At 38.5% G+C, this 13266-nt stretch overlaps 1 protein-coding gene across 1 annotated transcript in view; it reads right to left on the bottom strand.

The window, feature by feature from the left end:
* Positions 1-3730: 3730 nt before the first annotated feature.
* LOC136834272 (sodium-coupled monocarboxylate transporter 2-like) overlaps positions 3731-13266 on the bottom strand; it is a 10775-nt gene continuing 1239 nt past the window's right edge. Inside the window, exons 4-14 of the mRNA XM_067096631.1 lie at positions 12172-12305; positions 9843-10031; positions 8999-9153; positions 8310-8450; positions 7936-8065; positions 7212-7300; positions 6606-6724; positions 6239-6393; positions 5846-6045; positions 4603-4703; positions 3731-4388 (exon numbers count right to left, since the gene is read on the bottom strand). Coding sequence (XP_066952732.1) covers positions 4132-4388; positions 4603-4703; positions 5846-6045; positions 6239-6393; positions 6606-6724; positions 7212-7300; positions 7936-8065; positions 8310-8450; positions 8999-9153; positions 9843-10031; positions 12172-12305 — 1670 coding nt within the window. The 3' untranslated portion in view covers positions 3731-4131. The remainder of the gene's footprint in view (positions 4389-4602; positions 4704-5845; positions 6046-6238; positions 6394-6605; positions 6725-7211; positions 7301-7935; positions 8066-8309; positions 8451-8998; positions 9154-9842; positions 10032-12171; positions 12306-13266) is intronic.

Here is a 13266-nt window from a genome sequence, read left to right on the forward strand (position 1 = left end):
TAACTGCATGTTTAGAGAAAAGAGTAATGTAAAATTCACTGCTGGCAACTGTCAAAGCGGGGGATATGAAAAAGCAAATGACAAAACTGTATTATCAAGTCTTTTATTTGTTATTTACATCTTTTTTTTTTTACTTTAGATATTTCCAAGGTTATAGAATCAGATACGATATGTCACCCTATATCATTATTTCCTTACCAAATTGCTAAGCGGGTTATAATATTATAATAAACGACTGAAACAAGCAACAGAATTCAGGATTCTCTCATCGACAATGAGTCACAAAGCGGGCCGAGTAGCTAATAAAGCTGAGTGAATGAGTGATACCTTGTCCATGATGATGAGATATCTCGTAAGAGTCCGAAAATTCATGTCACTACCCCAAGCACGTGACTTGGCGCCCTGTTTTTGTTCTTTTGGTTTCCCCAGTTAGTCTCACTTCTCCGTAAGCTCCCACTTCAAGCAAGCCAAGGCTGATAGATAATATACATTTTTTTTTTTTGTGGCGTGCTAGCGATAAAAAAAAAAAGACACAATTTGTTTCTTTTTATGTGATAACAACTGCAAGCAACTTCCTCCTGGTACGAAAGAGGTCAGACAGTGCAAATGACGCAGTTGGAATGCTCTGGAGCTTATCAGAATTTATTTTCTCGTAATCTAGTGAGATAGCGAAGGGGAAATAAATATCATCATACTCTGTAACCTGTTATTTATCATTAATGAATTGTTTTTTTTTTATGGTGAAGACAATAAGACGGACAAATTAAGCTGGATTGCTACTTTTATGAAATGACGAACCAGAGTAGGCCTATCGCCTATTAAAATTTCCTTCAGAGGGGAGAGTCCTGGGACTTCTGTTCCACAGTGGGAGTCCGGGGAAGTGTAAGCGGGGTAACCGTTCAGAGTAACAGTCCTTGGGGGTTATTATTCAGAGGAGTAGTTGGCTGTGGGTATAAAGCATTCATCAGAACTAAAATGCGGTTAGAAGTCCCTGCAGCCCAAGAACAGAGCTACTCCAGGAATATAGTCAAAGGTGCATGAGTCCACATTATTATTTTCGTTATCGTCATCATCACCATCAAGTGACTGCCAAGTAAAAAATTCTAACTCTTTGGCAACAGAGAACCAGAAGAATTCGTCTTAAAAGGATTAAAAGAAAATATCGAACCAGCTCCTTGGTAAAGAAAAAAACGTTGACCAGTACAAAACAGATACGAATTTCCAAAGTTTGCGGTTGTAGATAAAAGCACAGCAGGTCCTTTGAGGAATATTACACGGCTGGAAAACATGAGTCAGTATAACGTATGACAAGGGTCAATGTTAATGTGGCATTTGTCTTCACGACGAAAAATAACGATATTTACAGAGGCTACAGTCATAAATCTATCAAGCAATGAATTGAAAGCGAACAGAATATAAAATTCAGGCCATGGGCCAAGCACTGGGACCTATGAGGTCGTTCAGCTGAAAGGAACTCGACAGTAAGAAGGTTTGAAAGATGAAACAGGAGTAAAATCTCGTAGTTGCACTATAATGGACTAAAACATTGAGTCTGTACTTGGTTGTTAGTTGGCTGTTGGGTGAGAATGAGAGAGGGAGAGAGAGATCAGCGCTATGTCAAAATGTGTACCGTCATAATGAAGTGGCCTCGACGAGGTAATCCTAGCCCTTCAAAAAATATTCCTGAGGAAATTTGGGAGACGGGAGAGCGGGAGGAAGGGGGAGAGGAAAAAAGTAGAGGGAGAGGAAAAAGTAGAGGAAGAGGAAAGAGGGGGATGAAGAAGAAAGAGGGAGGGAGAGAGAGAGAGAGAGAGAGAGAGGAGGAAGAAGGAGAGGAAAGAGGGAGAGAGAGATGGAGAGGAAGAGGGAGAGAGAGATGAAGAGGGAGAGGAAGAGAGAGAGGTAGAGAAAAAAAGTAGATGAAGAGGAAAGAGGGAGAGTAAGAATAGAGAGGGAGAGGGAAAGGAAGGGGAAGAGGAAGAGGAAGAGGTAGTTAGCTCCTAATTCTGGTCATTGCTTGCAAAAAAGCAACACCTATACAAACATGCAGAATACCTGTTGCTCAGCACCAGGTAAGACACCCCTCGGCCATGCAATACCTGGTGACACCAGGACCAGGTAACACCCGTGCATTACCAGGTAAGACACGACGCCTTTTGGGCATTGCACAAGCTTTCCCTTCTTACCGTAAAATACCCCTTAGGAATAAGAGGCAGTCTGTTATATTACAAGCGTTTGTAGATTGAGCTGGCATTATGCCAGCACGGACTCTTGCTCCTAGAAGACTCCTAACCTGCCTGCATTTTCTGTGCCGAACTCTGGGGCATTTTAGGCCACCCCCTCATAAGCACAAACCTAGACTTTTCATTTTTCCTCGTTTCCCTTTACTTCTTCTGCTACATTGCCCAGTAATTATTCTGCTATAATCATTGTTATAACAGTTCTGCGAATGAACCTACATAAAATTACAAGCTGGTGAATACAATCACAGACATGTTTTATGGAAATTGTTTTCACCATATCGCAGCGGGCTGGATGTGCCACTTCTGTTAAAAACTCGACAGGCAATGGTACCCTTTCTAAAACCTGAGCATAATTCACCTGTTTCACTTGCGCCAAGCTCAAGGAGAAAGCAAGCTTTTATGACAATATCGTTTAAATCAGAGTTCCGTTCACATAACTTGTTTTGATTTGATGTTTTGATTTCTAACCGCTCTGGACCAAAAACAGTCACAGTTCTGGCAAATAGATAAGTATAAGTCTGTATTCCACTCACACTAGACACCAGTGCACCTGAATGGAGAGATATTTAAAAGAACACACTTCTCAGTTTACCCAATACCTAACTTTTCGTCATCACCAGATTCCGTGTCAATTCAAGAATTTGGCAAGAGGAATTTTGCCAAGAAGAAGAAATTAAAAGTTTTTTTTACCCCCTCGACAAATTACGCACAGTTCCGAGTCGTAATGGCAAGCTGATTCTCCACACTACGAAATGGCCTGTTCTGTTCGCCGACAACAATCACAAGTTATCACAAAACATCTCGAGAATCCTTTTCCAAATACGTTTTGTTATTGACAAATCTACTCGAATGGACTCTCAATTTCATTAGAAGATTGTTTGCACAGCCATATCAATAGACACTTTGGCGATAAACGTGTTTTATAGGGAACACAGAATACGACGTGTCTTCCATCCAGGTCTAACTGTTTGTCTTTGAGTAGCATGAGAGAGAGAGAGAGAGAGAGAGAGAGAGAGAGAGAGAGAGAGAGAGATGGCCTTATGCCAGCACAGGCTCTTGCTCGCGAGATCATTTTTTCTTTTATTCCATCTATAAAATACGAAATATAGCATCTTTTCCAAAAGTGTTGAACCAACTCTCGTCATTTTTGGAACAGAATTGAATTTGTTCATTTTCGTAAACTAATGGCTTTAATTTCCTTACTAAACGTACCTGTTAATAATAGCCGGTTTTAACAACAAAAAATAAAGTGCTAAGGATAAAGATTGCACAGGATAAAATAGAAAACTCAGCATTTATTGACAGTTTCATGTGGCTAAACAGTGCTAGATGTACCTGGTTTATATCGAGAGTTTTTGTATTACACCAGATAATCTTTATTCAGCAATTTCTTCAATATTAACTGCACGCTTAGAGAAGAGTGATATAAAATTCGCTGCTGGCAACCGTCAAAGAGGGGGATATGAAAAAGTAAATAAAAAACTATATTATCAAGGCTTTTATTTGTTATTTACATCTTTGTATTTTGGATATTTCCAAAGTTATAGAATTTGATATATGTCAACCTATAAATATCATTATTTCCTTACCAAATTAGTAAGCGGATTATAATATAATAAACGACTGAAACCAGCAACAGAACTCAGGAGTCTGTTGTTACCGGCAATGAGTCACAAAGCGGCCCGAGTAGCTAATAAAGCTAAGTGAATGAGTGGACAACGCCATCATGTTTATTCTACCGACTAAGTACACTTCCTAAGCTTCTCTGGTACCTATTTCAGTACCGGAAGACAAAGAAACAGTCCTCAGCTAACAGCAACACGTTCATGACTCTGTCAGAGGCTCCTTCCACAAACAGAATTGACAACCAACAGTGACCGAACAGAATTTATAAGTGATTTTCTGTTTCAAAAACTGGATTGTCGTAGGCCTCAGCTGATCCACTTTCTAATTCCTCCCGATCTTTTGTAGACGAACTGTGACAGCTGTTCAAATCTTCTTTGCAAGAGCCCTTGTTGCTTGAGGACAGGCGACCTCGATCAGAGCTGAGGCTAGATTTTCCCCCAAGGGACCTCAGCCATCTGTAGAATCGCATGCACGGTTCGTGGACTGTGTTCTCGGGCACCTCCTCTATTGCCATAGGTCCTTTAAGTGACAGAAATGAATTAACATCAACGGCGTCTCACAAAACTTTATGAACAGTAACAGAAACACATATATGAGAAGATCTTTTTTACATAAAACTGTGATGAATGACAGTTCGAGATTTCAAAGTACCTTATTAAAACCTATACTTTTTCGTGAATTTACAGAACTTTAAGTCTATGGACATTTAAAGACAAGATATTGAAATTCTTACCAAAAATCAGCGTTGCCACGTTGGAAAAGGTGAAAGTTGCCAAAGTTCCGATACTCCCGTATAAGCAGTAGGAGACCATATATAAGGGGAACACATCAGATCTAAGTAATAAACCAGAATAAACCTCATTCGTATGAAACATTTACACACAGTTTATAAATAATATATATATATATATATATATATATATATATATATATATATATATATATATATATATATATATATATATCTCTAAAGGGCCTTTGGAAAAAGATTGGGAAAGTCTTGGAATGTCTATGAAAGTCATTGTGGGAATGTATAAAAGTGTTTTTTTAATTCTCTTTTAAGAAAGTGAAGAGTTGATGTTAAATATGAATGAAAGAAAAAACCTTGAAGCTGAGGTATGTGGAAGCAATTAAAAAATTAGTTGAAGTGAAAGGATGGATCTGCGCATTTTGAGATGGCATGGTCATGAGGGAAGAATGGATTGGTAAAAAGAGTGTATATTTCAGAAGTGTTAGGAGGGAAGCCCAGAAAGCACTGGACAGATGGAGCAAAAGGGGTATGAGAGAGGGAGGGCCTTCATGTCTAGGAAGCACAGTAGTGTGTACAAGCAATAGATGATTGGTGCATTGTGTGCATAATGTTTTGGCATACTGCTGATGAGCCTTCTGTCTAGCTGTTTAAAGTGGTATATAAGTATTAAGAAAGTCTTCAATAGTTAAAGCAGGAATGTGGCAGTGACTGCTACGTTGACTTTTCTCTGGCACCCCCACCTGTTAAAGGAAACAGCTCAATGCTGACAAAAAAATGTTTACTTAAGTGGGAACTGCAGCTCAGTGATAAAGCACTGTACTCGCATTTGCATGATCTGTGGACTGATCCTTGGTTGATGCCCATCAGTCGACTTAGCTGGGGTTCAAGAAAAGCACATGGTGCTAGAAACTTGATACCTAGATAAAAAAAAAAAAATGCGTTGACATACCAAGGATGAAGATTGGAGTCGAACTCTTTGTGAGTTGCGAGGCAACTGTCAAATTCTCTTTTGGTCGAAAGATTTACCCCTCTGTCTTGTGACAGGAAAAGAGAAGAAGATTTGTTTACATACCCTTCAGCTCCCCCACCATTAGCCAAAGAAATGACAATCTGAGGTACAACAGTGTTCCTCTTTCAAGTGGTGTTACTGGCCAGACTGGAAAGAGAAGTGAAAAGTTGCCCAAGTGCCCAGCTTACCAAAAGACAAAGAAACGTTTTTACATACCCTGGATCTTCACCACCGTCAGTTGATGTGATGAGGGATGGCGTTGTGCCCTCTGTGAAAGGCGAGGCAGTTGTCACATTCTCTCTGGGGCAGCCATCTGTCGACAAAGGCAGCATTGGAGCTGGAGGGGCATACAAGAAGTTTCCAATGACCATCCACATCGTGAGGCTTAAGGAGAGAAGAAGACCAAGGCAGGCGCTCTGCAAGTATAGTTTTCATTTGCTGTCATTTTGTCAGAGAAAGAGGTGATAAATGCTGTACAGGCTTTGCAGCGTGGTGTATTACTGATGGAGAAATGTACTGACTAAATTCTGTCTCTTTATTTAGTTACGAAAAACTGAAAAATAACTGCAAACCAAAGTCATAATAAATCCTTTTGTAAAATAATCTTACCGGAGCCTTCACCCAAGGACAAGAGATAGCCATCAGAAAGAGGCCTGAGATGGGACCAGCAATTGCTCCACCAAGAGAGTAAGTGATCTGGAACAGTCCTCTCATACTGCCTGCCATTATACCCAGCACCGTGCTGATGATTCCACACACGCAAGCTGGAATAAGCGAAGAAATCTTCAAAGTAAAAACGAAGCAGGTTGGTAGAAGTTACAAATCGTGGGGAAAGATGGTTAAGAAGTCTGTCTTTCTAGGACAGTAAAGGATACTGCTAGTCTCAAACAAGTACTGGTCAATGAAATCAGCAAAGGTAAAAGTTATAATTCATGGGAAAAGTTGCACAGGATACTGTGAAATCTATGATACTCACAAATAATGATTGTGGCTTTCTTCTCCTGTTGTGGAGTTAATTTGGAGAATCTGTCTAGGCCGCTCAGCAAATCTCTCCAGATGAGAGCTGCTAAAGCATTTAGGATTGATGACACAGTGCTGAAGAGGAAGAGTATAAGTTCTCCTAAAAGTAACTGCCTTCAAGAACATGTAATTCAAAGTGATTTACAAAAAGTAATTTAAGATGACTATGAAATAAAATTTGTTCTTTCTATTCAATGAACTGGAGTGTCCCGAAACAGCTCCTACTAAATACAATCTAATGTTACAAGGGAAATGTAATTTATTCAGTGAATTAAGAGTGCAAAATAACAGTAACTTGCTAGGGATATTTCAAGGCTAATGGAAATTAAAATCTTTTACTGAAAAAAATGTCATCTAATTAGTGAATTGTAATGCCGAAAATGATTGCTTACAAGGAGAATCATAACGTTATCGTGAAATGCAGTCTAATGTTACATAGGAAGATCTAAATCATTAAGTGAAATGGAGTTCCACGAGAGAGCCACTTTACAGAGAATACTGTAACGATGGACTGGAGTGCCCCAGTCTATCGCCTGACACACAGGTGCAGCTGAAAGCTCACCTGAGAACACCACTGTAGATGGCAGCCACAAAGAGTCCTGGAATCCCCGACAGAAATCCAAGTTTGTCCATCACAAAATATGCTGTAATCTGCGGTATTTCAACGGCTTTAGAAAGTTACTTCTGTAATCGTCTATGTTCAAGGTCTGTCAAATGCTGTAGTCTCATATTGGATTTCAGTGTATTTAGTTTTGGACTGCTGATTGCGCTGTCTGGAGATTTTGATCAAGTTGTTGAATTCGCGACACAGATTTTAGTGGTAACGATAAATCTTCAAAATATATTCCTGACAGATTGTAAGTTTAATTATCACAGGATTTGAAAGGGATTAGTATACAATCATTATTCAAAATATGAACATTTTTACATGGAATAAGTAAGGAAGACCTTGTAATATTAAACTGAGATAAAACTAAACCTAATCAGATAAAGTAAGACAAAATGCACTGTATCCTTGAGGTACGCGAGTTTATGATTATGGTCAACCATGATACTGTGACGCCGTGCATCCTTGTCAAGTAGCTACTCACAAACTCAAGAGTCACGGGCACTAATGGGTTAACAAATAAAAAATAAAAACTTTAAACAATTGATTAGACTAATGCGTCTTGCCTTGAACATCTTTTGGAAGTATCTTATCAAATGATTGAAAGCTGATGTCATTTTTGCTTGCGGAAAAGTTAAGTGTGTGCGATAATATTGCCCCTAACGCTAATAATAATTACCTGGTCAATCTTTTCAATGTAACCTGCTGCCAAGGGGTCACAGTCTGCGTAGACGGAAAAGATCACTAATCCAGAGTAGTTGATTAAGGACCAGACCACAAGGAGCATTAAGCATGACGTGATAAGAACCCTGGAGAGAGAGAGAGAGAGAGAGAGAGAGAGAGAGAGAGAGAGAGAGAGAGAGAGAGAGAGAGAGAGAAGTCAGTAAATTTGTTGCTTGAGCATTAATGAATCTTCCTGCTATAAATGAGGGAACAATTGAAAAATGTTCAGTGGAAAAAAGGTCTTCTATAAACTCTTGAATATGGTCTGCAAATACATGAAAATTGACAAAAGAATCGATTTTTTCAATTACGGTTAATAATAGTTCTTACATGTACGATTGTTTGATGGTTGCAACTGAGGCCCATCTTTGAAACTGCGGCTGACCCACTCCGTAGTTACTGAAGGCGAAATATATACCAAGGATCACAGTGCTCATTAGGGTGTGCCGTTCCAGAGGATCTGAGCTCATACTGGAACATTGTAGTAAGGTCAGTTGGTGAAGTTTTTGGAGCTGTTACAAAGGTGTCTCCCCACTACTACTACTACTACCAGTACTTATCAAAGCTATTCCTTCAAGTGTATGAAACACTGGTGAGATCCATTGTTACTTTAGGAGCTGTTACAAAGGCATTGCTTTACTATTACTACTACTGTTACTTGGTAAAGCTATTCCTTCAGTTACATAAAACATGGGTGAGATCCGCTGATATACTTTGGGAGCTGTTGCAAAGGTATATCCCTGTTACTACTACTACTACTACTACTACTACTACTACTACTACTACTACTACTACTACTACTACTGCTGCTGCTGCTGCTGCTGCTGCTGCTGTCACTGTTTAATAAAGGAAACCCTTCATATGTAAAGTACACAAATTTCTGTGCTACATTTAGACCCTGAAGGATTCTGGCTCTCTTTAGGAACAAGGATTACTCCCAAGAAGAACAGAAAGTTACTAACAGGAAGATAATTCTCCTCTGTGTACGCAGAATTCCAGAGTCTCAAAATACTTCTTACTTGAAAAATTCGATGCGTCCGTTTTCCTTGTCTATCTTCCACGAATTGGCCCCCCCGCCCACTTCGTAACAACCCTGGATGATCACTGCAACGGTTCCTGTAAGCATGATGAATGCTTGGACCGTATCCGTGTACACGACGGCTTTGGTGCCTCCCTAAAAAAAGGAAAAAAAGAAACACAGGTGACATCAATTTTACTTTTCTTTAGATGAAGTCTGAGTCGAAAGTACTGATAGCGATATTGGGTTAATCTTTAATTGCATTTTTTTGAGTCTAAAGAATTAGAAAACGGAATGAGGTTTTTCCTTGGTTGCTTTTTAGTCTGGAAAAGAAATGAGTCACGTAATTTCAATGTTCATTTAATCTTATTCTGACCCGAAAAATAATCATGAGATTTGATTCTTTGTAGTCGTATTCTAAGACTAAAATATCAAGCAAGCTTTGAAATCGGATTTCTGTTGATAAGAACAAGAATAATAATAAAGATTAGGAATAATCAATTATTATTCATCGAAAGAGCTAGTGGATCTGCCCGTCTCTGTTCTCTTCAGGCTACACTCCCTTTCCTTTCTTTCCTTCCCTTACTTACTGGTGTTACCTTTGGAAACTGGTTCTGTTCTGCCTCATCTTTAACAAAAGACTATGGGTGTCCTGCTCTAATCAACAGTGTTATTTTGCACATTTCAAATGGATATTAAGCTATAAAATTAATAACTTTACATTCTAAAGTTCCAGCAGAGCTATCTACTGTAGAGTAGATGTGAAAAACTATAAATAAATCAGTCAGTACTAAGAAAAGTTAATAAACAAATAAAATGAGAAAAACAACTCCCGAAAATCTTACAAGCGACGCATAAACGGTGCAGACGATCCCCAGGACAACGACAGAGACCACGGCTGGAATTGGCGTCACAGAGGACAGGGCCATCGACGGAGCGTACAAAGCGATCCCCAGGTAGGTGAAGTAGTTGAAGAGCTGGAGGACTGTGGCCAGCTTTCTGACCAGGCTCGATTTCCATCGCACTTCTAAGAACTTTCAGGAAGAAGAAGAAGATAAAAAAGGTACAAGTGAGGATGGTATTGCTTTATAAAATCCTGTGAACTTTCAGGAAGAAGAAGGTAAAAAAGGCACAAGTGAGGAAAGTATTGCTTTATAGAATCCTATAAACTTTCAGGAAAAAGAAGGTAAAAAAGGCACAGGTGAGGAAAGTATTTATTTATAGAATCCTATGAACTTTCAGGAAGAAGAAGAAGAAGGTAGTAAAAGGTACAAGTGAGGAAAGTATTGCTTTATAGAATCCTATGAACTTTCAGGAAAGAAGAAGAAGAAGAAGGCAAAAAGGTACAAGTGAGGAAAGTATTGCTTTATAGAATCCTATGAACTTTCAGGAAGAAGAAGAAGAAGGCAAAAAGGTACAAGTGAGGGAAAGTATTTCTTTATAGAATCCTATTAACTTTCAGGAAGAAGAAGAAGGCAAAAAAGGTACAAGTGAGGAAAGTATTGCTTTATAGAATCCTATGAACTTTCAGGAAGAAGAAGAAGAAGGCAAAAAAGGTACAAGTGAGGAAATTATTGCTTTATAGAATCCTATGAACTTTCAGAAAGAAGAAGAAGAAGAAGGTAAAAAAGGTACAAGTGAGGAAAGTATTGCTTTATAGAATCCTATGAACTTTCAGGAAGAAGAAGAAGAAGGTAAAAAAGGTACAAGTGAGGAAAGTATTGCTTTATAGAATCCTATGAACTTTCAGGAAGAAGAAGAAGAAGGCAAAAAAGGTACAAGTGAGGAAAGTATTGCTTTATAGAATCCTATGAACTTTCAGGAAGAAGAAGAAGAAGGTAAAAAAAGGTACAAGTGAGGAAAGTATTGCTTTATAGAATCCTATGAACTTTCAGGAAGAAGGAGAAGAAGGCAAAAAAGGTACAAGTGAGGAAAGTATTGCTTTATAGAATCCTATGAACTTTCAGGAAGAAGAAGAAGCAGGCAAAAAAGGTACAAGTGAGGAAAGTATTTCTTTATAGAATCCTATTAACTTTCAGGAAGAAGAAGAAGGCAAAAAAGGTACAAGTGAGGAAAGTATTGCTTTATAGAATCCTATGAACTTTCAGGAAGAAGAAGAAGAAGGCAAAAAAGGTACAAGTGAGGAAATTATTGCTTTATAGAATCCTATGAACTTTCAGAAAGAAGAAGAAGGCAAAAAAGGTACAAGTGAGGAAAGTATTGCTTTATAGAATCCTATGAACTTTCAGGAAGAAGAAGAAGAAGGCAAAAAGGTACAAGTGAGGAAAGTATTGCTTTATAGAATCCTATGAACTTTCAGGAAAGAAGAAGAAGGCAAAAAGGTACAAGTGAAATTATTGCTTTATAGAATCCTATGAACTTTCAGGAAGAAGAAGAAGAAGGCAAAAAAGGTACAAGTGAGGAAAGTATTGCTTTATAGAATCCTATGAACTTTCAGGAAGAAAGAAGAAGAAGGCAAAAAGTACAAAGTGGAGAAATTATTGCTTTATAGAATCCTATTAACTTTCAGGAAGGAAGAAGAAGGCAAAAAGGTACAAGTGAGGAAAGTATTGCTTTATAGAATCCTATGAACTTTCAGGAAGAAGAAGAAGAAGGCAAAAAGGTACAAGTGAGGAAAGTATTTGCTTTATAGAATCCTATGAACTTTCAGGAAGAAGAAGAAGAAGGCAAAAGGTACAAGTGAGGAAAGTATTGCTTTATAGAATCCTATGAACTTTCAGGAAGAAGAAGAAGAAGGCAAAAAAGGTACAAGTGAGGAAAGTATTGCTTTATAGAATCCTATGGGCTTTCAGGAAGAAGGTATTAAAGGTATCAGTGAAGAAGGTATTATTCTATAGAATCCTAAGAACTTTCAGGAAGAAGGTAAAAAGGTTCAAACAAACCATGTTTGCAGTTTACTGAAAATGGCTCTAATCGAGATATAGTTCTCGATCTTCTCGTCCTTATCAGATTCCAGATAACAGGCTATTCGCTGAATAGTCTTTTCATGAAGGAATTAAATGTAAACAATAGGAATCATGCTTTCAAAGCGTGGCTACGATAATTTTCCAGGTATGCTAACCGGGCTTCTCTCTCTTATAAAAGACAAAACATTCAACGATCAGTATTAAACATTTTACTGGAAAATCAAAACACCCGACTGAAATCCCTTACCTCATACATGCTGACAAGTTTCAGTGGATAGAGCACTGGTACTAATAAGATTAGAACCAGGAGAGTTCCAATCACAGTGCCAACGCAGTTCATCCACAGCTGTGAGCCATAGTAGTACATTTCTGCAGGGTTCCCTACAAAAAAAATTGAAATATTAAGTGCAATTAAAGAAGATGAAAATGATATACAATAAGATCTCTGACATACATGTAATACTGTGCATATATGTTCTGCATCTAGAATCTTTTGTTGTCGGAAATCTGTCAAATTGCTAACACGAAAATATTTCCCTACCTTGGTATTCTGAGAATTCTCTCATTTCTGTAGCCTGTATTTTGGTTCTCTCCCTGTAAATACCCTAAAAAGACCCTTATGTGACGTTGATTGCTCTTGGATGACCAGAGCATGAACCTGGTTTAGTCACCTGTACCAGTGAGCTTGCTGAACCGAAAGTTGCTGAGGTTGCATCTGGAGTACTTGGTTAGGCCTAAACATCTTACTTATTCTAAGCCACTTCTTCTTCTGGTACTCATGAAAAATTCCAGTGCATCTTTACTTTGAAGTAGAATTTTTTTATTTTAAGGCAAGAGGAAATCTAACATCTCCATCTCTTCTGCTGAAGGAAACAAAAGATTCTTTACCTATACATTTTTCATCTGCAAATCCAGTTTGACCCCAGGTCACCTGTCAAGAATATTTCTACAGCTAGTTCTTCCCATGTTGACTAATTTTTGTCTCATCTATTCCAGCATTCGTGGTTCTCCTATCTTGCTTGTCTGTAATGACATAAGCACCTATAAATTCCCTACCTGTAGGTTCTACAGAGTTCGCGCTTATTCAAAGACTAGCTTGACATTTAGCCCAAAATTGAATTCCTACGGGTATTATCTGAAGAAATTTGCAGACGAACCAGGTCCTGAATTAACTTGCATCATTCATGAGTTACTTGCGTCATTAGAAACTTGCGCTGGTAAAAACCAGTCCTGGAACTGGGTCACCCCCAATTCCAAAAAACGTAATCCCAATTCTTTAACTGTAGCACCTGCAGTACTCAAAACTTTCCCTAACACAAATGAAAACAACTATTTGGAGAGG

The sequence above is a fragment of the Macrobrachium rosenbergii genome, chromosome 53, assembly GCF_040412425.1.
Source record: "Macrobrachium rosenbergii isolate ZJJX-2024 chromosome 53, ASM4041242v1, whole genome shotgun sequence".
In the NCBI taxonomy this organism is placed as follows: domain Eukaryota; kingdom Metazoa; phylum Arthropoda; class Malacostraca; order Decapoda; family Palaemonidae; genus Macrobrachium; species Macrobrachium rosenbergii.